Source organism: Misgurnus anguillicaudatus, chromosome 2 (genome assembly GCF_027580225.2).
Source record: "Misgurnus anguillicaudatus chromosome 2, ASM2758022v2, whole genome shotgun sequence".
NCBI lineage: Eukaryota > Metazoa > Chordata > Actinopteri > Cypriniformes > Cobitidae > Misgurnus > Misgurnus anguillicaudatus.
Window position 1 is genome coordinate 16,102,301 of NC_073338.2, and position 27,562 is coordinate 16,129,862.

At 38.0% G+C, this 27,562-nt stretch overlaps 3 protein-coding genes across 10 annotated transcripts; 2 read left to right on the plus strand and 1 right to left on the minus strand.

Annotated features, from left to right (window-relative positions):
• Positions 1–124: 124 nt before the first annotated feature.
• LOC129441915 (uncharacterized) lies at positions 125–3,207 on the plus strand. The gene is made up of 4 exons (XM_055201692.2): positions 125–707; positions 1,874–1,970; positions 2,360–2,513; positions 2,609–3,207. The coding sequence occupies exons 1-4, from the start codon at positions 384–386 to the stop codon at positions 2,682–2,684; spliced, it is 651 nt and encodes a 216-aa protein (XP_055057667.2). The 5' UTR covers positions 125–383; the 3' UTR covers positions 2,685–3,207.
• Positions 3,208–3,376: 169 nt separating this feature from the next.
• Positions 3,377–15,044, plus strand: LOC129441885 (uncharacterized). Its single transcript, XM_073873619.1, has 14 exons — positions 3,377–3,532; positions 4,276–5,081; positions 7,343–7,574; positions 7,835–7,987; positions 8,065–8,130; positions 8,365–8,455; positions 8,923–8,983; positions 9,469–9,544; positions 12,394–12,444; positions 12,523–12,764; positions 12,886–13,101; positions 14,233–14,321; positions 14,406–14,477; positions 14,887–15,044. Exons 2-14 carry the CDS (start codon positions 4,278–4,280, stop codon positions 14,897–14,899), a joined length of 2,166 nt encoding a protein of 721 aa, XP_073729720.1. The 5' UTR covers positions 3,377–3,532; positions 4,276–4,277; the 3' UTR covers positions 14,900–15,044.
• On the minus strand, positions 14,800–27,455 carry phc3 (polyhomeotic homolog 3 (Drosophila)). 8 transcript variants are annotated; one of them, XM_073873598.1, is made up of 15 exons: positions 27,300–27,455; positions 24,227–24,485; positions 23,919–24,068; positions 23,745–23,834; positions 23,354–23,509; positions 23,131–23,211; positions 21,275–21,506; positions 20,596–21,194; positions 20,372–20,519; positions 20,027–20,253; positions 19,360–19,504; positions 19,060–19,174; positions 18,831–18,969; positions 18,423–18,696; positions 14,800–15,628 (listed from the first exon to the last, which is right to left on the minus strand). In XM_073873598.1, the coding sequence occupies exons 2-15, from the start codon at positions 24,434–24,436 to the stop codon at positions 15,474–15,476; spliced, it is 2,721 nt and encodes a 906-aa protein (XP_073729699.1). In that variant the 5' UTR covers positions 24,437–24,485; positions 27,300–27,455; the 3' UTR covers positions 14,800–15,473. The 8 variants fall into 8 exon arrangements, with proteins under 8 accessions (XP_073729699.1, XP_073729706.1, XP_073729697.1 ...); XM_073873605.1 differs by having other exon boundaries at positions 23,778–23,834; positions 23,919–24,080; XM_073873596.1 differs by having other exon boundaries at positions 21,275–21,500; positions 23,919–24,080.
• Between the last annotated feature and the right edge of the window lie 107 nt (positions 27,456–27,562).

Here is a 27,562-nt window from a genome sequence, read left to right on the forward strand (position 1 = left end):
AAAGAAAAAAGTAATTAATAAAATTATTTAATTCATTCAGATCTAGGATGTGTTATTTTAGTGTTCCCTTTATTATTTTGAGCAGTGTATTTTAATCCATTATTGGGTCAAATATAAACATTTTCTAAGTTAATTTAACCCAACGCTGGAAATACCCAACATTTTTAAGAGTTTATGACCTAAAGTAGTAATCTCTAATCATTCCCTAGTTTTCCATTAGGACCAGAGGAAAAAATGGCAATGTAGATATGCTTAATGTAGCTGTCACACCAGCCTCAGTAAGGAAAACACAGCTGGTCCAACTCTGACGGTATAAACGTCCCTGTTGTTTCACAGCAGAGGGTCAATTTGGTTTGTACAAACCCAGCTTTATCTCGGTCAGTATGGCCAGGTCCAGCTCAGCCCAAAACACCTACAAATGGGTTACGGCTTTCCTTATGCTGTGGTCCATGGCGTCTCTGATAGTCATCGTGGTCTGGGTAACATGGAGCCCTAAAGCAAGCATTGAACAGTGCAGAGCAGAACAGCAGGCTTTAATTAAAGAAATGGAAGAAGCTAAAGTTGTGAAAGAAAACGAGGAGAACGACTTCAAATCTACACTGAAGCTGAGCTCTGAGAACCAGACTGAACTTCAAGAGGAGCTGGAAACTATTCACAAAGATCAGAGAGAAACAAAAGCATCTCTAGCTGAGAGTTTGAATCTACGGGTGAGTCTTGTCTTATATCATTATAAGTGGTATATATTCTACTCTTTACATTATGTTAAATAGTTTTCCTATTATTCTTCTTTCATGTAAAGCTGCTTTGAAACAATGCAACCTTGTACAAAGCACTATAACTAAATTTGAACATGTTTACATTTGCATTTCACAACTGTATGTCCTTGATTAAAGGCTTACATAATATAAACATGTTGGACCTGGTTATGGTTATACTGCTGTTGAAGTCATATGGACCCAGCAAACACAGAATGTTCCCCTATGTCTGGTGGTCATTTGGGGTTTTTTGGGGGGGGCAATAACGATCAGGGAACAATTTTTTTTGCAACCCTAAAATAACGTTTGTAGAACGTTGCAGTGTGGTTATTTTTAAATCATCGAAACTATCATAGGCCCTGTCCCAAATGGCACACTCCGGACTTGTGGTCCTCCTCAGAGTCCACACTTTGATGACATCACGTAGTCCAGACTTAAGGGACCCTTGATGCGAGTCCACGTGGGTGCACCGGAGTTGTATTTTGGGACAGACTCGAGCATCACACCGGAAATAGGTAGAGAAGTTGCCCGTCAGTGTGAACTCCTCCCTTCCGTCGCCTGATTGGTCTGATTGCCCTTTCGCAAGGACTTCTGGGTTGGCAAAGTGCGCGAAGCCTGCTGCAGTGCGGGCTTCGCTGAAGACCGCATCAAGGGGGCAAAGGAGGCGCTGATGAGCACACTTCAAAGCATAAAAATGACAGATGGGACACCCTACGGCAGGGGTGGGGAACGCTGGTCCTGGAGGGCCGCTGGTCCTGGAGGGCCACTGTCCTGCAGAGTCTAGTTCCAACCCTAATCAAACACATCTGAAAAATCTAATTAAAGTTTTCAGGATTACTTGAAAATGAAATTCAGGTGTGTTTGGTTAGGGTTGGAACTAAACTGTGCAGGACAGTGGCCCTCCAGGACCCAGGGTTCCCCACTCCTGCCCTACGGACTCGTAGACTAAGCGAGAACGCGCAATTTAAGGCCACAAGACCGAAAGTCCACATGAAGTGCGCCATTTGGGACAGGGCCTTATACAAAACAGTTTTTGCAACAGTGGTTGCCAGATTGTACTGTTTTGTTTTTATTCTTACCAATATTCGAATGCTGTATTTTGTTCCATCTTATTTTAGATGACCCTAAAGAAAAATCTAACAGCTTTGGAAAACATAAGAATTCTGCATCTGGATGAGTATAAAGGACTTTCTTCTATGCTGGCCCAACAGCAGGGTAGGAGGAATGGCTAATATGGAAATATATTTTTTTTAATCCCTAATAACAAAACCATCGCAGTGAAAGATGTTATTTAGATGTTTTCCAGAGCATTATTATATAGATTATAAAATAAACAATGTGTAATTGACTGATGAAATAACATCTTGCAGGCCTTAAAGAATAAAAGAAAAGTCAATGATGAGGTCAAACCAGTGGTTTATATTCACATATTTTCCGCATTTGTTATATATTTGTCCAACAAGTAGATATTGTCTTGTTTTTTTTTTTATATGGTGGTGCAACAAAGAAAACCATTTACTTTTTTAATAAGTGACTTTTATAGTTATTTCATGTTATGTTGACGTTAGAATGAAAATGTAAAATGTATTTTGATGTGTGCACAGCTCTTATTGAGACACTGTGGATGAATGTGAGCAGTGAAGCGCATCACTTAGATTCATGCGCAGCTCTGCGTGATGCCGCAAACAGCCAACAGATGGCAGCAGAGAGTCAGAGGAAAGCCTGTCAAACCCAAACAACTTATCTAGCCAAACAACTGTGAGTGACTAATACACAAACATATCTGTTATATATTGTTATACGTGATCATGTTTCATATTATGCTGTTTTATTTTGTTTGATTCATTTTGCAGAGAGAACTGCAGGACCAAGGATGTCCAGAACCGAATGAGACAGAAAAGTTTCTTGTCTTCAACATCACTTCAATAATTGCCATCAGTCGATAGTGTCAAAAACTAAAGCTAATAAATAGATTAATTATTATATGAAGTCTCTCTATCATCTTTGCATATTATATTCATTTCAGTGCTACCTTCAAAGCTGTAAAGTGAAATAAAATTTAACTGATTATATATTTTGTGTAATTATCTATTACTTATCTCAAGTCACATCTTAAAACAACCATAATCAAAAACTTGCTTTATTGGTATACTCTTACAGAATGTGTCCAAAGTACAGATACAGGTGCATGTAAATATACACAGTCTGTAGGCTACTATGTGTTTAGGTGCATGTTAGGTTACATGTATGACACTATAAACAAATATGAATTTACACTGTTTTTATATACACTCCACAATTAATATTTTTGACTGCTGTACTGTGGGTATGTGAATAAATAAAACATTATTAAAATAATACAATCATATTTATTTTTAAATATCGATATATTTTCAACTGAAGATGGAATTTGTTGTAAATACTAATAGGATGTGTTAATAATAATAATGCACATGATTAGACACGAAACTGAAGAAAGTTTTGGCGTGCGTGTTTGTGATAGGAGAGGGAGGGTTGTGGCTAGAAGGGATACAGCTACTGTCATAATCTCGTGAAATCTCGTCGGCTGAGCGCTGTTTTTATCATAGATATGTGTAAAGGCAAAATCTCGCGAGATTAGCCATTGCTGTATCCCCTCTAGCCAGAACCGAGAGGGAGGGATGGGATTCGCTGCTCTGTTGTTATTCCTTTAACATGTAAACCAACTTCCGGATTCACAACAACACTCGAGCCTAATCCAATGAGCTAAACAAAACGACTTAACGTTAATCCAACAAGTAAGTGTTTATCATTCACATATTTAAGAGCCTGCGTAGTTTTACAACATTTAAACAGTTGCTATGTGAAGTGTCTAATAGTGCGCGATGACGTATTGACGTCGATTTCCATGGAGCTGCTAATGCTAACGTACTGCGATTCAAGTCAACACGTCTGCAGTTTCAGATCTAGTCTGTTTTACATGCTACATTTGTTATGCAATGTAAAAGTAAATTGTAATAAGTAAAATATTGCATTTATAATCGTATGGTTTCTTTATGATGCGTTTTATTTTGCGAGATGTTGTTTCCAGCTAAAGTTGAAGCTCCAGGATTTGATCGTGTCTACAGAACTATTAACGTTACCAAGGTCTAAAATTATTCATATGATCAATGTTTAAAAAACATATAGGATTTAGTTAGCTTATTTTGTTTTAGTCAATGCTTAAAGATGTGTAGATGTTAATGCTTTCAGTTTTAAACGCGTCGCTTCTGCTTATTATTGAGAGTTAAACTATTACGCGAGTACGTAGATTAAAAAAAAATCGTAATATTTAAAATTAAAATTCCGTATGTATTACATTTGATTCCCAATTTTTCGTTGAATATAAAATGTTACACCTGTTGAATAGTTGGTATTTGTGATAGTTTTCCATTTTAGTAGTCAACTAAAATCAGTACACGTCATGATTACATCACATTGTGTGTTTTTCTGCAACCCACCCAAACAAAACTGACCACCAGTGTGCCATCAATCCCTGCAGGAATGAATTCACACGGGAGAAAGAACCCACGCAGGACCCGTCAACCCATTCCTGAAGTCCTGCCTAAATCCCACACACCTGGTTCATGCGACAACGCTTCCACTTTGCATAGTAGGAAAACCAGGAAGACTCCAGATTTGCATGCTGCTGGATCATGTGGGTTAACTGAAACCGTGAACGACAAGCAGAAACCTCAAGCATTAAACCAAAGTGCCTGTCCCGACCCATCAAACCGTTTACAAAAACCTTCACGTCCAGTAAGACACACAAATGGACACGTGTCTTCAAATTCAGGTGAACCTGAGCCAAAAAAATCCACATTCCAGAAACACCCAACAAAGATTTCAAAAACATCTCGCAAGGGAAAAACAAAAGCGGATGTTCAACCTTGTGACAAAGGCGATGTTGCCACACCAAGCGATGTAGCTGGCAACAAACCTTGTTTTGATAGACTGAAAAATGATACAGAACTCAAAGCAAAGGACAATAGTGATAAAACAAAACGGACACGTACACAATCTTCTAAAAAAATACAGAAGTGTCAGACTTCCTCTGATGTTTCTAAAGGACTTCACAAGCGTACCACATTATCTCCTCGCTCTCAAAAGCAGAAATCCTCCAGTCACACTAATAAGGCTTGTAGTTCTGGACCTTGCACACCAAAACGGGGCAATCTTAAGCCTTGCCCTCTCCTCAGCTCAACGCCCAACTCACGCCTTAGATCACCAAATCCAGATTCAGAGATAAGCTGCTCACCATGCACACCAAGAAGTCAACGTAACATTACACAGTGCAGTCCAGTACAGGTATGTGATCATATGACCATTGTCTGCTCTTTGAAATAGAGCCAGGGTATATATGTAAAATCCCTTATATCTAATGGACACTTAGTTCCTCAGTGTTAGAGCATTGCGTTAGCAGCGCAAAAGTTCAAGGGTTCAAACCCAGGAAACAAGCATTCTGTTAAAAAAGTATACCTTGTAATCCAATCAAGGTCTCTCTTTGGATAAAAGTGTGCCAAATGCGTAAATGTGAACAGTAGAAACCTAGTGACCACCACTTACTTACTTTTTTAAAAAGAGTTCATTTAAGTGCTGCTTGGGGTGATGAAGGTCATGCCACAACCCTTTGTCTTTGTTTAGGATCGGTTTTCTAAAAATAATGATAGGTTATGTTTTGGGCAACTTGTGAGACGTAAAGGGGAAGTGAAATTGCTTATTTTCATACAGTATTCATGATGTACTGTAGTTTTATATCTTCAGCACATTTATTTCTACATTATACCCTACCCATTCTCATGAAATGCGTATAAATGGCACACAGTGTGAAAAGTTGTGCAACATGTACATATGTCAAAATGTTTAAAAGCCGGTTGCGCTGGCGTTATGTCTAATCCCAATTTAGGTGACGGACTTTGTAAACTGAAAAACTAAGCGGAGGAAGAAGACCCCCAGTTTAAGAATAATGTAAAAAAAAATTGTTTTCATTTTTATTGAAATTAAAAAAGATTTTGATTAAAACCTTTTTCTTTCAGTCGTGGAAGTAAAAATAGCAGGCTTTTAATTGCTGTAATGTATAAATATCCTACATTATCGTTGTAATTATCATAAATAATTTTGCAAATATGCAAGAAAAGGTTTGTACTCTAAAAATACAACAAAGAGATAAAGATTTACAAACGTGCGGAGAGCCGTTTCAGCACTCGGACAGCCCCATGGAATTTTTAAAAAGCATTACTTAAAATGTTTCTCATCTTAGCATATCCACAGGTACAGAGTCATCATAACAATAAATCCATGTGATAGCATTTAAAAAACATTTAAAAATAAATGCATTGGATTAAAGCAAAGCATTTATTTACTTACCAGGCTGCAGGTGAAGCAGCTCTTTACGCCTTCTAACGTCTCGTAATCGGTCCTCATTTATGTCCAAGAGACCCAATAATAATCTTTTACATTCAATCCTTTAATCTTTCATATTTAAAAGCATTTTTGTGATGTTATGCATTCGTGTGTGTGATAGCAACACGCCAACAATGCGCCTGAACACACCTCGCTTTCAGACCAGTATGCCCATGGGCACAAAATTGCGCCGGATTGCGCTGGGAGTATTATAGAGCCCAAAAAGTTGTTCTAACCCCAAATCCAAGTGACAGAAACCAATAAATAAAACAACACAAAAAAAGGCCATATTAAGTGAACGCAAAGGACTGGCATATCCTACACAGTCTCATGTAGATGCGTATAAAAAGCAAGGGTTAGCTTTAAGATTAGATTTAAGATTTGCTTAAGGAGGTTATTTAATATACAGGTTTCTCCATGTTTTTGTCTATATTTAAGCCATGGTCTCTTGGAGTTGGGGTTAGAATTGGGGTTTGGGTTAGGATGTCATTTTTATATAACATAAAGTTGTTTTAACCCTAAACCCAAGCAAAAATGGTAAAAAAGCAAAAAAAATCAATAAATAACCAATAAATAAAATGACAAAGATGCGCCATTTAAGTGAATGGGAAGAATTGGTGTATCATATGCACGCCAAATTGGAATTTGGACTATGTATTGCACGATTTTCACACTTTGTGCTATTTATACGCAATTTAGTGAGACTGGGTTTGCATATCAAATGCACGCAAAATAGGAATTTGGCATATAAATTGCATGACTTTTCACACTGCGTGCTATTTAAATTACACAACGCATTTCATGAGAATGGGATGATTATACCACAGAGCTGTTTGGTTTGAGAAATGTTTCACAGGTACCGTGTGCATTATGTTTTTATAAAGGCACACCTGACATGTCAAATGTCTTAAAATAACCTCCAGAGCAAAGTCTAGCAATGTCTTTGGTAATCGTGGTATAAGAGGGATAATTGACTCCGGTCTTTTAAATTATTTGAAAATAATCCACACCCATCGTGTAACATTACACTCGCATTATTTGCGAATAATTTAATGGCCCATCGTCAATTATTCCTACATGTCCAATATTCAGTATAATGCCTAGTCCTACATAGAAATTCCTGGTTTAGTTGCATGATGTGTTTTCTCATTTGGTTTTCTTGTCAGGTGTCTTCCCCAGACGACAAACCAGTAAGAAAAGTCAAACCCCGGAAACTCACGGCAGCGGGGAAGCCGGAAGGACAGAGGAAAAGAAATTCACAGGAGCCAAGGTCTTCTCGGCCCTCAAAACGCTGCAAGAAGAGTGAAATGTTTTTGACAGAATCCCCTCAGGATGAGACGTCTCTTTCCAGTAGATTTTCTTTGATAACCCCGAATCCAGAACTCCAACAGAAATTGGGTATGCTTGTTAAAATTGTATATGATGTAGATCGATTTAAATATTGATTTAATCCCGCGCCCTGTCTCCTTTTAAAATCACACCCAACTAAGTTTAAAACCATTGTTTTGGCACCTTGTTTTACAGGTTTTACTCGAATAGGTGGTCCTTGTTGTCATAATACATTAGTGCTCATTGCCATGCACCCATGTCTATTTATTAGATGACATGATGTGTTGTTTGATATCATCTATATTGTTATGTTATTATGTACCCATCAGATGAAAGCATGTCCTCTGACCTCTCCATTGAGCTGAGCCTGCAGGGGGAGTTCCAGCCTCTCTGCCACTCCCTCTCCATACAGGAGGATGAAGAGGATCAGGATAATGATGATGAGGAGGAGCTGCCCAGTTTCTTGCAGCAAGACAATAAAAGTGAGTATGGTTGGTGTTGATTGGGGAAATCTGTTATTTTGGTCAACGATCCATTAATGTGAATTTTGCGTTTCCAGAGCCTTCATCGATCTCAGAGGGACTTTGTGTGTGGTGTAAACTGAGGAAATATCCCTACTGGCCAGCTGTGGTAAGTACCAGCTTTGCGCACAATTCAGAATTGATTTTGTAATGATATTTCATTTCATATTAAATTCTTTAATTGATCTGAGGTACTAAACAGAATGCAGAATGTACATTTAAAAAAAGAAATCCCATCAATTTTGATTGAGCCTTATTTAGCTATTTTTCAGTGTTTCGTTTCTTTTTTATAACTCCTCATGTTAATGTGTAGTACATTAACGGCTCACTCATCTCTTCTGTGGTTAAAAGTGTGAATCACAAGAGCAAAAAAGCCAGCATTGTATTTATTGATGGTTACATAACTGATCAAAAGAGAAAGAGAAAAGGGTAAGAATTCATTTATCATTATATAGACTATTCCCAACATTTGTTAAATTACACCTTAATATTTTCCTGGTGTCATCTATAAGAAACCATATATACACTATAACAATTCCTAAGTCTTATGTCTGCGAGTGTACATGCACAGTGCAACTTACAGCCTTGCAAAGCATGGTTTATTTGATTCGTACGCTTACACAGATCTTCAACACATCCACATTGCATCAAATTGTATGCCTCTCGTGGGCTACACACTACATACTCCTGTATGTGCATAGAGTACGCGTAGTTACAAAAATAAAAACCTGAACTATACTTTAGGCTGTAGTCTGTATCATTGTCTTGCTTTCCTTTATGAATATTTAAACAGGCTTGAATGGTTGCTTATTGAATAAACTTGCAACTGAGTCTTAAAATTTGAATGATAGTGTAATTTTTATTCCTTCTAATAACCTCATTGTTTTCTTCTAAAGATTTTTTGTATCTCTGCGAACCCTAAAGCCGTTTGACTGTGAAGAATCCGAAAAACTGGTGGTAAAGTTACATATCATTATAAAGAGTAAATATATGCGACCCTGGACCACAAAACCAGTCATAGTTTTTTTGTTAGGATCGGACAATATTTGGCCGAGATACAACTATTAGAAAATCTGGAGGGTGCAAAAAATCACCTATAAATTTTCCAAAAAAAGTCCTTAGCTACACACACACACACACAGATATATATATATATATATATATATATATATATATATATATATATATATATAAATGTACAAAATATCTCCATGGAACATGATCTTTACTTAATATCCTAATGATTCTTGCAATAAGTTTGACTCATGACTGGTTTTGTTGTCCAGGGCCACATGTTTGCTTTAGCTAAAATAATTTAATTTAGATTGTAAGCTCACATTTTTATATTTCTGTGTTATTATTACTTGGTAGTCAATGCTGTATTGGATGATCACACTGTTTACTATAGCGTATTTATTTGTTTTTTTTTACCCTTCGGTTAGGATGCAGCAAAGGAGAAGTATGGCAGTGCTATAACCTGGTCTCTGGAGCTGATATCAGACTATAGAATCCGCATTGGTATTTACCCTTCTGTTTTGTTTTCCTCTTAGAAATTCAATTTATGTTGAACCTTTAAAGAAAATAAACATCATATTTTGCAAATTTGACCCAAACAAACAACAAATGATTAAACGTGCAATTTGTAAGATATTTGCAGTAAAATGTCCAAAAACCACTAGGCCAGTGTTATATATTTTGTCCAGCTGATTACTATCAATATCTGTAATGTTTTCAACTACTTGTAAATCGTGAGAAAATTTCCATTCAAAACATTGACACGGGGCAGTGCAGTCTCCTGTCAATGACGTTAATATCCATGTGACCCTTTGTCACCGCCTTTACTGACGTAAAAACCACATGACAACAGTGGTCGAGTTCGAAAATATAAAATGGCAGCCAAGGAAGCAACTGGAGCACAAATTTAGTGAAAATAAACGTATATTTTCACTTTTTACACATTTTAATTGCATTTATAGCGAGAAATAAGTATTGTTGTTTTCAAATATGTGATTAGTTATCACAAAGGTGCTCTCTGTTTATATTTCAAACACGCTGCCTTTGAAGTGCGTCGGAAAGCCTTTCTCTGAGCTGCCTTCATGCCTCCGAAGTCATTTCCTCATGAGGCAGCGAGGCAACAAGTCATCACTGCCTTGAGTTTTCGGACGCAGCCAGTGTCGTGGACAAATGCGGAACTATGCGATAGCACCTGTCGGGCTACGCGCTTGCTTATGAACAAAACGAGAGAGGATCAATTTGTTGTTGCATTATCTGGATGGAGAGAGCTTCACGACAACATTTAACTAGACCGAGATTCTGATCCTGCTTGTGTTTTACGCGATGGGTGAGTTGTTTTGGTTCGTAACCCTTCAAAAAACGTATGCCATTATATTCATCACAACATTAGTGTGTAGATTGTAATCAGCGCGTCTTCCCGCGGACGATATGCACATCAAGAGGTATTGTACAGCAATATAAATGGTCATTTTAAGACACTTCACAATAAGATTTGTACTGTCAATACATTATGTGAAAAATCATTGTAGATTGTAAGTTGAAAACTTAATTCTGTGCTGTGTTAACCATCGAATTTGGACGTATAGTATAACATCTATGACTAACAATTTCGTTTTGAACATCACATATAAACTTACATAATGAAATAAACAATGTCATCAAACGCAACATTTATAAGACTTGATTACCTTATCCGTCAACGTGATTTCTCGTTCGCGTCTGATTGATGGCCATCAGCGGTTGAGTTAAAAACTACAAATCCCATAATTCCACGCTGCTTCAGAGCGTCATTAAACAACAACATTGTTATTGATTTGATCTGGCGCCATCTAGCGGCGCATAAATACAAATTGCATCTTTAACAAAAAAAAACACTTGAGCTCTAAATAAAGTAAACTAAATCAGTCCTCACTCTGCATTAGCTTATTTAAAGGTGCTGTAGAATGTAAAACTGTATTTTTCTTGGCCTAAATGAATAATAAGAGTTCTCTACATGATAATGGCATATCATAAGCCTCAAATACGTTTGTTTCCTCCTTATGTAAACCTTGTGCATGCAAAAGACCGCTGGAAAACATTTCAACATAACAACAACTGTGACATTACAGTCATGATGTACGCCCTTAAATAAAAATAAAAACATTAAATTACACACAAAATTTATTACATTGTTGTTACAATGCTAAAAATAAAGTTGAGACTGCTGAGTTAGCACAATATGCTAGCGTTTAGGCTAAAGTTACGTTTTGCAAATCCATACTGAGAAAACACGAATAAACGTACCCCTCGGAAACATTCATTTCCAATCTCCAAACAATTGGTTGTTCCTCAAAATCTGCATCTTCGTCTGAAACAAGCTCAAACATATACGGTCTGTTTGCTTTATGAGCTACTGTTTTGAGCCTCGTTGTGAGACAGCCAATCAGAGCAGAGCTCAACATTAAAATTCATGACCCTTCCAAAGAAGGTAAAATCAGCCGTTTCATTTTGGGGACAAATCCTAGGGTTGTAAATGGACATGCAAAATCTCTGGATAATTTTTGCACTTAATAAAGCCACATACCTTCTATGTAAATATCAGAGAAAAATGTAGCACATATTATTTTAAAGGCGGAGTCCACGATGTTTGAAAGCCAATGTTGATATTTGAAATCACCTAAACAAACACGCCCCTACCCCAATAGAATCTGGACCTTCTGTTGATAGACCCGCCCCACACATACGCAACCCGGCAAGGATGTCGGTTAGTAGACACGCTCCTTACTGCTGATTGGCTATAAGTGTGTTTTGGTAGTCGGCCCGTCTCCTTTTCCAAAGCGTTTTTCAAACATCGTGGACTCCGCCTTTAATGCATTCTTTGGCACCTTTACAGTAACAGTTCACTTAAATATAAAAATTCCCCCATAATTTGTGCATACTCATGCCATTGCAGATGCATTTGACTTCCTATCTTTAGTTGAACATAATTTTTTATTAAAATACCGTAATGTTATCTTCTTATTGGGTCCAACATAGTGAACCTACGAAAAGCATCCATCATTAAAGATATCCACATGACTAAAGTGGGGTAATTTTTTGTCTTTTGAATTGAAACGATACGTTTATGAGAGAAATCGATTAATATTTCGATTTTTTTTTTCAATATGCCACATGGCAACATGTCGTACAGATTAACACTATAAATACAGCTGTGTCACTAAATGAAGAAATATTTTGTATTACAATTCGCATTTAAACAGCTATAATTTCCAAACATCTATCTCACTACTTTATTTAAACTCCCTTGTGCTATGTTACACACATGTCTAATGTAACACATACAGATGTTGACACATTTCCTGTTTTTCTGGCAGGATGTGGCTCCTTCACCGGTTCCCTTATCGAATATTGTGCAGCTGACATCAGTAAGTCTCCTCCCTGACAGAGATTCATATCTAAAGCTTAAATTTCAGAAGTGACAGGGTGTGATTCTGTGAACCCAGGTTGCCCGGTGAGGAGGAAGTTCTCTGAAGGGAAGTCTGTGCTCACCTTCCCCAGTCAGGAGATCCTGAGCGAGCAGTTTCACAGTTCAGATGACAACACAGAGGACATCGCTGTTGAAGAACAAGACGATCTGCATTCGAAGAAAGTCTTACCAGACCGAGCCAGGGCCGCACGCAATCGAGCCAATGAGAAGCTGGTCGACTTCATCGTCAACAGGCGAAGAGTCGAAAACCACTTACTGGTATGATCGGCAACATTTACCAACAGTAACATGCTGCATAAATTATCGTAATATACTGTACACTGTGAGAAAATGAGGACGCAACTTGATAATGCATGACTCTTTCGGATGGTTTGTATAGGCAGTGATCGGTGGTCAGGAGTCGTCTCAGTGGATGCAAGCCGTCAAAAAGTCCACTCGCCGAGTGGTGGACGTGTACCTGGAGGATGAGGAGCAGGTGGATAAAGTGTACCGCTATCTAGACATGGTCTGCAACAGCTCTCCACAGATAAACAACTGTCTGGAAAAGATCCAGGCCGACCGGATAAAGCTTATTCTGGATGTACTTTTGCCGGAGGTAATTATTTATATATTCAGCGCGGATGATACGTTTTTGACACATTAGCATTTTGTCAATGGGGGATTTCTGGGTGGGCTATTGACACGGGGTTTCCACCAGATGTGGCCATCGGGCCAAATATTGAATTCATGGAAGGAGATAGGAACATTTAGGTATACAAGTTGAGTCATAATAAATAAAGTGAAATAAGTAGCCTATTGAACACACTTGATTTAATACTTTGTAGAAAAGCCTTTGTTGGTGATCACAGCTTTTAGACGCCTCTTGTTTGGAGAGACCAGTCGTCTGCATTGCTCAGGAGTGATTCTGGCCCATTCTTCCACACAAATGGTCTTTAAATCTTGAAGGTTCCTTGGGCCTCTTTTATGAACTTTGCCAAAAAGTTCAATTTTGCTTTCATCTGATCATACTATAGTCTCCCAATAATCCACAGGCTTCTCCAAATGCTCTTTCGCAAACTTTAACCGAGCCTCAACATGCTTTTTGTTCAGCAATGGGGTCTTGCGTGGTGAGCGTGACAGTTCAGTGCATTGCTTATAGTTTTCTTTGAAACAACAGTATCTGCTGATGCAAGGTCTTCCTGAAGTTCTGCCCAAGTGGTTCTTGGCTTTTGGAGAACTCTCCTGATTATTCTTTGGACTCCTCAGACAGGGATCTTACGCAGAGCACCTGATCGTGGCCAGTTTATGGTGAAGTGATGCTCTTTCCATTTCCTGATATTGGTCCATACAGTGCTTATAGGAACAGTCAGAATTCTGGAAATGCGGCTATAATTTCCCATCAAAATGCTTTACAATGATAAGATTATGAAGATCTTGAGAGAGTTATCAGTTAGTACTGATAGGGGGCAGGGTTTCCCCCTCAATACTGACAGATTTCAGGTGTTCTCCTGGCTTTCGATGCCATTTTGCACCTTGTTCTCTTCATGTGTTCAATACTTATTCCCTGTGTCATTTCACTTTATATATTATGACTCAACTTTTATACTTAAATGTTCTGATTTCTTTGTATGAATTCAATATTTGGCTTTTCCCCACTGTATATAATGTTTTCAACCAAACACTTTTTAACATTAACGGTACTTGTGCATTTCCCATGTTAGATAAGTTAAATCAAAATGTGTTTTAGGCGATTATACGTGCCATTGCTGGAGTCCACAGGCTTTCCTTGGTGAAGGCGGAAGAGAAATATCGCAGCGGGCCATGTTTCAGTAAGAGGTACGGATACATGAGTATTTATGAGGCCGTCTGGCTTTTTAAAGCGGAGTTTTAATTTTGTCGTTTTTTTCTATTTGGTTTTAGAGAAAGACAAGAGTTCGACATGATTATTGAACAACAGATGAAGCTCAAAGAAATTGCATTGCAACATAAAAAGTAAGAGTCTACAATGCCCGTTTTAAAGAAACGTGGAGCTTCTTAACCATTTATGTACAGAAAAATTCTCTATTGGACAGCACAATCATTGTATATAGCACATGAGTTAAACAAAATGCTTCTCAGTGAAAATCAATGTATGCCCTAATGTTTATTTGCTGCTGTGACCATGAGAAACCTTTAGACTTTATCTGGTATATGGCTTATAAATCTTATCCAGATGCTGACGTCATTAAAATAAGGTGCTGTCAGTGTGTTTTATATGTGCCTTATGTGAGTGAGCTAATGCATTATTTCCATAGGTTATGTTGTTTTAAAAAAAAATGTACTTTGTAACTATTTGTAACTGAACTTATATCAAGCGTTATATAAAGTTTAACCCTTAAAACCCTATTTTTCTCTTTTTTAGGAATTATGATTAATGTGAGAATTTGTTCTGTGAGGGGATAAAGGTACAGATGCCTTTTGTCTGTTATATCTACAAATACGTTTCTGGTTTCATGCACATGGAAATTTTATACAAGACTCTAATTGTTGTTTATTAATAAATCTTTATTTTACAACGCCTGTATATGTATATATATTCAGCATTTTTGCAAACATTCAACTTATTCTGAAAGGAGTTTCCTAACATTTGTGTGTAAATGTTTTATTTTAAATACTTTGTACATTATGTGCCAATATCATCCCTCGGTCTGTTTACTATAAATGCAAGATCACAATAAATCTATATACAAAATTCTTGCCTTACAATCAGATTGAACGGAATGACATCCATCCTAACAGGTAAGATCTTGTCTGAGGTATCTGAATGAGGGCAGGGTCCTCACTAAAGCCAACCGTATCGATAGAATGGAGACAATTATTGAACTATGGCACTTAAGTGGACGTAGATCCTTAATTATATTATGGCAGGATAGGACAGTATGACCATCATACTGAGAGCAAACAAACCACATCTGAGATTTGAAATATGGTCGGACCTGACAAGAGTCTCTAAGTTGCTTTGAGAGTGTTAATCTGTGCACAGATTTTAAGAGCAGGGCCCAGTTTAATGTTCATAGCGCTCATGAGATGATCCTCTGTCAGCAGCAACAGCGCCTGTCCATCAATCTCCTGTGAGCGAAACTCTGCGGCAAGGTCATGACACCCTGATAACAAACACAGATTTCAGAGTTAATCATCAAAAACATTAACAGAAGAAATCACCATATTGTTAATACTATAATAAATCACGAGACTAGTGTTAAAGTTTAAAGGGCCAATATTATGCCCTGATTCAACATATATCGCATAAGTGCTACAACGTGCTAATCAACACATTTAAAAAAAGCTTTTGGGTAAAGTTAACCAGTCAGTTAGTGGCTGTGGGTGGGACTTTATCAGTGTGACATCACATTAACAAGATAAACAAGTTATTATAAAAAGAGCAGTGGGTGGATTTTTCTCATTGTATGGTGGTTGTGTTCATACTCTGTCAAGACACATTTATGTTCAAACACCTTGAAAAAGTGGATTTTCTATAATATTGGCCCTTTAAGGAAAGTCAGAGACATTTGGCGGCCATATTTGCATCACCTGGCAGCTATTTCAGTCCTGTAAGACCACGTCCTATTCAAGGGGTGAAGTATATCTCTTAAATCGCTGGCTAAAACAAAATATTCCCGGCCAATGATTAAATCTGTCATCTGTACCATAACTTTTGTTTCTTAAGCTCAAATTGTGAAGTTGACCGTTATTCTTAGTTAATCCTAAATTGTTGCAATATGGTCATGACATGCGAATGTAATGCTCTGTTAACCTTAAATAAACCAGGCTTGATGACGTAAGCAGCCTGCATATGCGACCTCCGCAGGCTGCAACCATCAGATTGAGAAACGGCGCCTCTCTGTACAGAGCCCCACCCCAGTCAGTTGTCAATATTTATGATTGATGATTGGATATTTTAATGGAAGGCGGGACTTTCATCACTATAAAGGTCGAATTGAGCATTACACTTTCCCTGTTTATAGTAATACTACTGAATCATGTTAACATCTAAAGTCAGTAACACTTTATTGTGATGGCCTCTGCAAAATTAATTTTAGCTCACCTACCCCCCCCATCCAAAAATAACAACAAACTATAATAACTTATATAACTTATACATTATGGGGCAGTTTCCCAGACAGGGTGTAAATTAATCCAGGACTAGGCCTTAGTTAAAGTAGGACATTTAAATAGTTATCACAAACACCTTACAAAAAACATTACTGGTGTGCATCTTAAGACTAAACAATGGCACTGATATATATATGTATAAGGTGTTTTCCAATTAAGGCAGCTCAAAGGTGCAATTTAGGCTGGGACTAGGATAAACCCTGCCTGGGAAACCTTCCCAAGTTTATTATTTTAAAACTTCAGTATGGTAGCTTGTAGTGTTGTAGTTCTCGAGACCGGTCTCGGTCTCAAGACCACATTTTTAAGGGCTCGGTCTCGTCTTGGAATCGACTGCATTTTTACCCAGTCTCGGACAAAGAGGACTCGGAATTTTATTTCAAGACCGGTCAAGACCACAACTGATGGAACACTGCAAAAAATGATTTTCAAGAAAAAGTTCTTAGTATTTTTTTATTTTTTTAGTAAAAATATCTAAAACTTCTTAAATTAAGATGCTTTTTCTTGATGAACAAAACGACCCAAGAAAATAAGTTTAGTCTTTAGAGCAAAAATATCAAATTTAACTGATTTTGTGCATAAAACAAGCAAAAAATCTACCAATGGGGTAAGCAAATTTTTCTTGAATTTAGTGGTTAAGAAAAAGGTTCAAGATTTTTTGCTCACCCCGTTGGCAGATTTTTTAGCTTGTTTTATTCACAAAATCACTTCAATTTGACATTTTTGGTCTAAAAACTGACTTATTTTCTTGGGTAGTTTTGCTCATCAAGAAAAAGCATCTTAATTAAAGAATTTTTAGATATTTTTACTGAAAACAAGACAAAAATACTAAGAACATTTTTTTCTTGAAAATAATTTTTTGCAGTGCACATCACACATTTATTTTTTATCATTAATTTTATGCAGTTTATTCAGGTTTGGCATATGATGTTGGCATTGTTTAAGCATTGTTTAAATTACTCCCAATGACAATTTTTCTAATTTTATTACTAAAAACACCTGCATTGTATTAAGTGGATGGCAAGCCATGAAAAGACAGTTCAGATTAAAGGGTTAAGTTGATTTCAGCTCTTTAGTGTTTGTTCACTTTTATTTGCTTATAGACAAAGATAAATTCCCACATATCTGCAATGCCTTTGATTATTTTATCAACTTCTCTGATGGCATGCACGCACGCACACACACAGACAAGAAGTGCCTAATCTTATGCATATTCCACATTTTATCATAAGTGTTTTAATGCAGTGAATGGTATTGGTCTTGACTTGGTCTCGGCCTGTCTTGGTCTTGGTCTTGACTCGGTCTCGACCCTTTAAAGTCTTGGTCTTGTCTCGGTCTCGGCATGTCTTGGTCTTGGTCATGACTTGGTCTCGGTTAAGGTGGTCTTGACTACAACACTAGTAGCTTGTTTGAAATTAATGACACCTGATGAATGAATAAAACCTAAAAACATATTATTTTTACCCATGTCAGGCAGGTTTACACTTTAACGTGCTTACAATTTAATGAATGTTGTATTTTCCTGTTTTTTGGGGGAAAATACACTTACGCTATATACTGAACCGAAGATAAAAAGGGTGATTGTAAGCCTGACCACAGCGAAAACTGATTAGTCTAGTTATCAGAAAGTGAATTTCCAAGAATTTCACAAACCTACGGGTGACATCACGGACACTACATCCATATTTGTGACAGTCTATGGTTTTTATGTATTATTAAAACAATCAGAGTTAAACGTTTCCATTCAGCGCCCTCTTGTGGAGCAGAAGATCTGCATTTTTAATCTACCTGGTAAGGAACCGATGAAGGAGCAGACGTTCTCCACGCTCCACTGTGAGGGCCTCAAGTCAAGAAAGCAGTCGGAGCTGCTGCAGCTCTCCACCCGGCTCTGTTCTCGCTCTCGGTCCTGCTCTTTCTCTCTCTCTGTCTGAAGACGCAGCCTGGTTGTCATTGGGCCCGGTGGATCCTCTTCCTCATCTCGCTCAATCCACACTGAGGAATTGTACACTCTCTGGTTGCCATCGGTAGGATGGGACTCTTGCAGCTGCAAGGAAATAATGTGCTACACCAATCTCAGAAGATTTATTTGGTTGTTCAAAATCGGATGGTAATAAAATGCCACGCATGGGATGACAGAATTTTCGTTTTTGGGTGAACTATCCCTTTAAAGATCATTTGTTGTTTGTTTAGACTGACCTTTCTGAAAAAGTGTTCCCTAGAGCCGCCGTTTATACGACTGGGTGGTCTCCCACGCCTTCCCATGGGTCTGTGGGGCCAGCGGCTAAGTTTATCCATCCTTAACAGGTTCAGACGCTTCTTACAGCTCACATTGAATCTGTGAGAGACGTGCGAGAGCTGTTTGTCAAAGCAAGGTTGTACAGTTTTGTAGGTGAGAGAAGGACGTGGACTACTACGAGAACACCACCTTTTGACACACGCCATGGAGCAGAAGCGTTTGGATCTGAGGAAGGTGTGAGCGAAGCCTCTCTTCCCACAAAACTCGCATTCCAACACATTGGCCACTTTTTCGACTGTCTGCTCTGAAAACAAAAGAGATGATGAGATGCATCTAAATCACAGTAACTAAGCACAAATCACTCTTTGGGTTCATTTGGTATAGGATTGGGTTAGCAAGGTCATGTGTTTAAATCCCAGGGAACACACATAATGATGAATTTTATTACTTAAATGCACTGTAAGTCACTTTGGATGCTAAGGTGCCCACCATCCTCAGCAGGTAGGTTATCAATGTCAGAATCACTCGAGTTGTCTGGATCCATCAGACAGTCATCCTGGACTGTTTCTCCATGAGTATTTCCATCTTCTGGTAATGTGGCCTGCAGGTTCATCTCTAGGGAGGCACGTCTGACCTGATGAAAAGACAAGCACATCAACACACGATATACTATACCAGGGGTGGCGAACGGCGGTCCCGGAGAGCCGCACCCCAGCACTTTTTAGCTCCATCACAGATCAAATATCACAAGTCTGAATGTTTCTAGTAACTCTTTAGACCTTGATTACCTGTTCAGGTGTGTTTGATGAGAGCTGGAGCCAAACTCTGCAGGTCTCCAGGACGACGCTCGCCACCCCCGTACCATACCGTTCAGTGTCATTGTGGGGTTTTAGGGCCAAAGATGCGAGGACCCTATTGTTCTTCAAGGAATTATTTGTTGTTGAGATTTTAAAGATGTTCTATGTTTCCAATTTGTTTGTGGAGCACTTTGCGATGGACTCCAAATGGGGACTGGTTGATCTTTACATGACCTTCACTTAGCCTCACCTTATAACTCTTTGCTCAGATCTTTGAGCTTCATGGCTTCATTAACCATGGGCATGATTACGGCCTCATGGCGCCTGTGAATTTCTACATGGTCAACCAGTGGACATACCGGGAACGGCTCCAGGCCCTCTCGGATGACGAAGCCCTCAATGAGGTGTGTGAGGATGTGAGGTCTAACGATGGCCTGTGAGGGCTGACCCTCAGGGTTCCCCGGAAGGCTGGCTGGGGGAAACCTTCTTACCGCAGAAGAGAGGAGGGGAGGGGGGGAACCGTTGGCGTATGTGGGGTCCTCCGACGACTGGTTCACCGATGGTACACGGGGTTGGTCCTGATCAGCTATGGATAGAGTTCAGGTTAATCAGTTGTGCACAGGATATTGCTGGTAAAGGTCTACATGGGCATTAAAACCAAAATCAGACCAAGGGTTGGACGTATGTGTGGATGTGTCACGTACCTGTGCAGTTTTCTGGCTGAGCCTGTACATCATCAGAGCTTGTCTGGGGTTCGACCGGTGGGGATGTTGGTGCCGGGGTAGGCGTTCTGTTCCTCAACTCATCCTTCATCAGATTCATGCTTTCACTCTCTTTAAAAAACTGAGTAGCCTGTAAAATCCCATAATAGATTCTTAAAACTGAAATAGCATTATGCAATTATTAAATAGCTATGAAGAAATCTAACCGACAGAGCTTCTGGTTGTGTGGCAGGCTGCAGCTTCAAGTCCACGGCCACCGTCTGTGGTGGCGGTAGGTTTTGAAAAGGAAGCTGAACCAGAGCTTCAGCGGCTGGAAGTTCTTCCTCGGACACCAGCATATGATCAGACTGGACAGCCACGGTCTGAACCGAGCGCAGAGACAGTCTCGGTGGCTGCATTAGTCTGGGCAGGGCCATGGTGAGAGGTGGAGGACAGGACAGTGGTGAATACTGAGAGACCGGCTCTAATACCGGACCCAGATGAAGGGGTGGCGGGTCGGGGAGTGTTGGCGTGGAGGTAGAGACTACAGCTTGCTGATTGGTTGGTTGATTTGTGGAGGAGGGCACTGAGAAGAGTTGGGTGTGCTGTGATTGGACGGTGGCTGTAGAGGGAGTAGTGCGGGTCTGGAGGGAGAGAGGTGGAGGAGAGACCCCTCGTGGTGTGACACGCAGAGCGATGGGCTGGACCTGTCTTTGAGCAGTGGCGCTCTGTTGAATAATGAGCTGGTGTGGCGCCATCCTCTGGCCGGGAGGGCAATGCAGATGATGTCTGACCAGTGTATGAGACTGGACTGGGGAAAATGTTGCTAGTAGCAAACAGGAAATTATTCAGTTTTGATTATATCACAATTCAAATAATGTATCCTACATGAAAATGGTAACTTACATGGTGCAATGAGTGAGTGGGATGATGGTGGCTGAGAGACATTGGTCATAAGTGACTCACTTCGAGAAGTTTCGACCAGGTTTTGGGACCCTTGTGTGGACTTCAGTGGGCAAATAGACATTTTGGGAAGTGGGGTCACCAGCGTCTGGCCTTGAGGGGAGGGCTTGATCTGGATGTTATGGGGAGCAGCAAGTGATCCTTGGAGATTTGTGCGGAGCGCCAAGCTCTGAACCTTAAGAAAACAACGTATTCAATAACACAACATAGTTGGGCCACCAACAGCTTTGTCTTTTTAGCAAAGTTTTAATGACCATTCATCTTAGACTATTCATCATTAAGATACAAAAAAGCAATTTTCTGAACAAAATCTTGAACTCTTTTAAGGAGACTGAAATTTGGAAGTCATTAGATTAGAAACAAGAATTTTATTTTATTTAAGTTTAAGAGAGCCTGCAGGTTCCTTTAGCTTTATAACTGTAGTTTATAATGTTATTCCTTTTTTTAAATTCTGCCTAAAATTTCAATTTTTCTGGTTGTATTCTGAAATCATTATATATTGTCACTTATCCATTGCAAAAACAGCAAATTTAATGGGTATACAGACCAATTCGCACAAGTAGATCACTTACAAAGTCAATGCAAAGATGCAAATAAACACAAATAATATTTTGTGGCGCAATTGCTGAGCTATTTGCCTTAAAAGTGTTATCGTGCAAATTGTAAATATTTAGCTCAAGCTAAAAATGTGCATGACACGAAGTTAGTACCTCAAGTAATCTAAAGCGAGGAATGCGAGGCTTCGCAATTGGTGTGTACGCAGCATAATGCGGCGTAAACACCAAACGCAAATTCAACAATTTGCGCAAGTAGATTACATACAAAGTCAACGCGAAGACGCAAATAGACACAAACTCGCCCAAGGTGGTGCGAATTATGCAAATTGGGGCGGTACATTTGTCGCAAAAACACAAACTATTCACCTTAAATGTGTCTTTAAGCAACTTGAAAATATTAAACTCCAACTAAACAATTTACATGACACGAAGTTAAATCCCACGACTAATCTAGAATAAGAAACGCGATGCTCCGCATTTGTTGTGTACGCAACATAATACGGCGTAAACACCAAAAGCAAATTTAACGATTTGCGCAAGTAGATTACATACAAAGTCAATGCAAAAACACAAATAGACACAAACTCGCGCAGGGTGGTGCGAATTACGCGAATTGGGCGGCACGATTGCCACGAAAACATGCGCTATTCACCTTAAATGTGTCTTTGCGTAAGTTGAAAATATTCAACTCAAGCTAAAAAAATTCATGACACAAAATTAAATCCCGCGAGTAATCTAGAATGAGAAACATGATGCTTCGCGTTTGGTGTGTACGCTAAATAATGGGGCGTACACACCAAATGCGAATTCAATGATTTGCATGAGTCGATTACATACAAAGTCAATGCAAAGACGCGAATAGACACAAACTCGCGCAATTGCCGTGAAAACATGCACTATTCACCTCAAACGTGTCTTTGCGCAAGTTGAAAATATTCAAATTAAGCGAAAAACTTGCATGACCTGAAGTTAACCTGTAATCTAGAGCGTCACGTTTGATGTGTACGCAGCATAAGACTTTTGCACTGAAATAAGTAATACGATCGTGAAGTAGTCACATTGTTTAATAGAAATAAAACTTAATTAGACATATTAACATAACTGCTTTAATCAATATTATTAAAATTATTTTTTTTTAGTTTGATAGATAGATAGATAGATAGATAGATAGATAGATAGATAGATAGATAGATAGATAGATAGATAGATAGATAGATAGATAGATAGATAGATCATTCTTACCTGTGATGATGCTGATTGAGAGGACACGACTGTTAAATCAGGCTGAACAGCAGCTACTGTAGCCGCAGGGGTGAGAATCAACTGGAGAATTAGAGGCAATGCATACAAAATACAAGAAACACAGGAAGAATAAAAAGAAGAAGAGTGTAAAATGAATCGATATGGAAATCAGTGAACAAACTGGTTGCTCAAGCAGCTAAATGAGTATTAAATACTCGCTTACCATCTGAGTGCGCAGGTACATTTGGGCCTGGCTACCTGTGGGAGAGTTGTTTCCTAGAAGCATGGTCTGCTGGGATACGGCTCCTCCTGTGCTATTGGAGCTGCTGGCCTGGATGCGGCCAATCGGCTGATTTACAGAACAGGTTGGTATGGTGATCTATAGGCAAGGGAGAGAGGTGTTGTTGTATTCACACCATTGATGAAAAGCTGGAAATGTTTCATAGCCCAAATTTCTAATTGTATTAGTTAGTCCGCATTTGCATATTCATTTGTCTTTATGATAAGAAGCGTCATACCAGAACAAAAAAAACTCCTTCCTTAGCATAATGTCAATGAGCACACATAATAAAATAATCTTAACTCCTAACTAGAAATAAAAAGAGAGCACTTACTGATGTCTGAGAGACACTAGCCAGCTGAGTTACATTTCCATTTGTGGCTGGAGGAGAAGATGTGAGCTGGCTGTCATTAGCTTGTGGTGCCTAAAGAGTAATAGGATGCTGTTTAATCTTACAGGTGACATGAATACACATTTAAAAATGTTTTCTGATAACATCGTCTCATACCGGCTGTGTGGTGGCCAGGATCTGAGCAGCAGTGAGGTTCTGCTGATGTTGCTGTTGTAAAGCAGCTGTCTGCAGCAAGATGTGCTGCTGTTGAGCGGCGTACATCTGCTGCAGGTACTGCGCTGTCATACTCTGTGGTCTGTGCAATGCCTGTTGAATTACCTGGTACAACACCACATCATAAGCTTCACACTCCATCAAACTGCCAGTCTTTTTGACTGTACATCTGAGCTATGAGTATATGAGCTACATAGAGAAAATAAATACACAATGTCATGTGTTGTATGTTAGGGGCTGATGCCGGTCACCTGGGACTGATGGGGAATTAACTGGACCGCCTGTCTGTCTGAGGACATGTTTCCCAGAGGTAGAGCAGAAGTCGCCTGTGTGCCTGTGGGAGTATTTGGTCTGGGTGTGGAACTCACTGATGTGCTATTGTTAATGGGTGCAGTGGCGCTGGAGGTGCAGCTTTGCCCCTCTACCTCTTCCAAATTCTGCTTCTCTGTGTCACCCATCATCACTTGGGGTTGCTAGGCAACTATGAAATTTCAGAATCAAAGTCAACCGCTGTGAGATGAGATAAAAATTTTATTAAAATAGATTAAAATGATAAATGTGCTAATTCATTTAGATATAAAAATATTCAGTAAAATGTAAAAGATTGTCCTGGGATTCAGATAGATTAGTACATTTTTGCTAGTTTTTATGCTGATTATCTGCTCTTTAATTACGAAAAACACATTTCATAAATTAGAAAATCTGAATGATCAAATATGGAAAAAACTGTAATAATAATACACTTACATCAATAAATAAATTTTCCATAGCCTATCCTAGACCACACATTTATTTTTACATATTTAGAGTAAAACTTAAATTATAGTAAAAAATCTTAAAAAATCTATTTTGTTTAAAACATTTGATCCTATGTCCTATTTTCCTGCATATTGCAAAAAGCCCATTAAAAACTGAAAATGTTGGAGAAAACGATAAAAAAGAACTTTTAATTTTTCAATATATGAAGAGTTTCGTTTGCAAAACGAGATAACCACCGTCTTCTTAATTGTTCAGAAATCTTGTTTTTTGGTTGTGCATTCCAATTAATTTCAATGCAACTGCAGTTGGTTTGTTTTGATTTAAACCTTCACAACTTAAAAAATACAGCTAAGTAGCACCATAAAACAAAATAATAACATGATAACATAATAATAAACATGTTTTGACAAAAATCTAAAAAAAAAAAGGATTTATCTCGTTTTGCAACGAAACTCTTCATATTTTCACTTTTCTTGGTAATCAGAGATGTTATTATTACAAAAATAAATATCACTTAAATAAATGTATACAATGGTAAATATTCATTAAATTAAAGGAAAAAAATTCAAAAATGCTTCTTGTTATTGCATTTATTTATAGGGCGGTTTCCTGAACAGGGCTTGTCCCAGACTAAAATGCATGTTTGAGCTGCCTATATTTAAAAACACCTACTGCAATATCTTAACATATATTAGTGTCATTGTTTTGTCTCAAAATGCACACCAGTATAGTTTTTTGTAAGTTTTGTTTGAAAAATCTACTTAAATGTGATAAGGTCTAGTCCTGAATCAATCTAAACCCTGTCCGGGAACTGCCTCATATGTATAAGCCATATGGCTTTTTGTGGCAGATTATGAAATGATTTTAAATATTTTAACATGTTTGCACAGTCAATTAAATCAAATAACTCAACATAAAATGGCTTTTTCAGACCAAAAATATTGTTGTAATTATTATATTATTTATGGTTAGACTAAAAACCTCAGACCACCAATGCTATCAAGCCAGGAACCTTTGGGTACCGAAAAGATATTAAAGATCCTGTTTTTGTACTTTCAGAGGTTTTTTAAATGACTCTGGAGTCTCCACAATCTTTCCAATTGGTAAAACTCATGTTAATCATACAACAAACACAATTGAACATTTAAAAATTTAGGTTAGCACATAACTATCAATAGATTATAAGAATTTTCATAAGTGTTTTCATACACTTTGATATTGCCTATTTTATAACAATTTACTCAAAGTAGGATAAACTCACTCCAAACACTGGACTTAGTCACTTTCGATGCATTTATTTATTTTATTTTTATTTGATAAATCATATTTTTATAATTTTAGCCTTGATAACCAAATTATAATTAACAAAAATAAATATAAATAATTTAAACTAAAACTACACTAAAATGTATGCTATTTTAATTTAACAAAATAAAAATGTATAATGTAGTGCCCATAAATTTTGACACTCACAAATCGAAATGTTTGTGCGCAAATGTCGCTTGTGCTTTGGACTTAAAAACAGCCAAAAGATGGACCAACTATTATAGATTTTATACATAAACATTATATATTATATATAATTGTGTATTCTGTTTATTATTTACTGGAAAATGTGTCTAGTTAATTCGTTTATGCACACATTTACATTATTAAACGTGCGCCTCCTCTCCGTCTGCTTTAAAATCCCGCTTTATTAACATCATAATCTACATTAATATTTAGGCATTTAGCAGACGCTTTTATAATTTTTTTAAGCGACTTGGGGATTAGGAAACAATCAAGCGCTTTGTCAGAGAGGCAACAAGAAGTGCTAGTACCAAGTTACAAGTTTTTACTATTCCGAAACAATTCCTGTTGAGAGAGAAAGATAGTTTGTCTTTATTTTATCATCTGAATTTGATACTTTCTATTAGAATAACTCTATCTTCAGTTTTTTACAGCAAAAACATTCCCCGTTTATTCTGAATATAGCCAAAAACATTCGGAATTTGACATAAGTTGACGTAGCCAAAAAATAAATTGTAGGCTACAGATTTTACATTTGATAATTTTAAGCAGAAATGTATTTGTACCTCAATTCTAATCCTAAAGGTGGAGAATCAGTTATTTAAATCTCCAACTGGACTACCATAATTAATCAGTTGGTTACTCAGTAGCCTAATAATAATTTATTTACAATGACAAGTATAGCAGCCATTTATTCGGCAAATAAATACATGCATTGTATTACATAGATTTAAACAAATGGAAAACGAGGAATTTATCACAGTATGTTTTGATATATAGCCTATAGGCTATATCCTAAACAGACATCCGAAGTAAGTCACACTCACACAGGCCGAATGTCTCTTCTCTTATAAATGCATGCAATAAACAACTCTGTCATAGAGAAACGCCCACTTTATCGGGTTTAGCATGAAATTCATATATTTATAAACAAACGATTTGACGTGATTTTTTTCATACAATTAAATTATGGTTTTATTAAGACTGGGACATCGTGCAATTATGACGCTTTTCCCCATGCAATGTTGAAGGCGCATGAGCTGAATGCGTGTTTACCTGTCTGATATGAACACCGATGTGCTGGTGTCACGGCCTCAGTCATGTTATAATGAGACAGTGCTCTCTAAAATGGAGATAAAAACAAAACTGCTCAGAAATTTCCGAGCCAGCAGCACCGCTTGCTGTGTAGGAGGACTTCATGCAGCGCTGCTTTCATGAACGGAGATTGATAAAGATGCTTATTAAAATAACGGTATGACGTCAATGTCGCACGTTTCAAAAACGAAAAAAAAAGAAAAATACAAAAAACAATTTGACGT

Excerpts from the sequence above, each read along its gene's own strand:
- LOC129441915 (XM_055201692.2), top strand. The coding sequence starts at position 384 with ATGGCCAGGTCCAGCTCAGCCCAAAACACCTACAAATGGGTTACGGCT. Across the intron at positions 1,971-2,359 it reads TATGCTGGCCCAACAGCAGG|CTCTTATTGAGACACTGTGG; the intron begins GTAGGAGGAATG and ends ATGTGTGCACAG. Across the intron at positions 2,514-2,608 it reads ACTTATCTAGCCAAACAACT|AGAGAACTGCAGGACCAAGG; the intron begins GTGAGTGACTAA and ends TTCATTTTGCAG.
- LOC129441885 (XM_073873619.1), top strand. The coding sequence starts at position 4,278 with ATGAATTCACACGGGAGAAAGAACCCACGCAGGACCCGTCAACCCATT. Across the intron at positions 7,988-8,064 it reads CTTGCAGCAAGACAATAAAA|AGCCTTCATCGATCTCAGAG; the intron begins GTGAGTATGGTT and ends TTGCGTTTCCAG. Across the intron at positions 13,102-14,232 it reads TGGATGTACTTTTGCCGGAG|GCGATTATACGTGCCATTGC; the intron begins GTAATTATTTAT and ends AATGTGTTTTAG.
- phc3 (XM_055201633.2), bottom strand. The coding sequence starts at position 24,436 with ATGATGGGTGACACAGAGAAGCAGAATTTGGAAGAGGTAGAGGGGCAA. Across the intron at positions 20,254-20,371 it reads TCAGCCAGAAAACTGCACAG|CTGATCAGGACCAACCCCGT; the intron begins GTACGTGACACA and ends CTCTATCCATAG. Across the intron at positions 19,175-19,359 it reads TAACCTACCTGCTGAGGATG|AGCAGACAGTCGAAAAAGTG; the intron begins GTGGGCACCTTA and ends TTTTGTTTTCAG.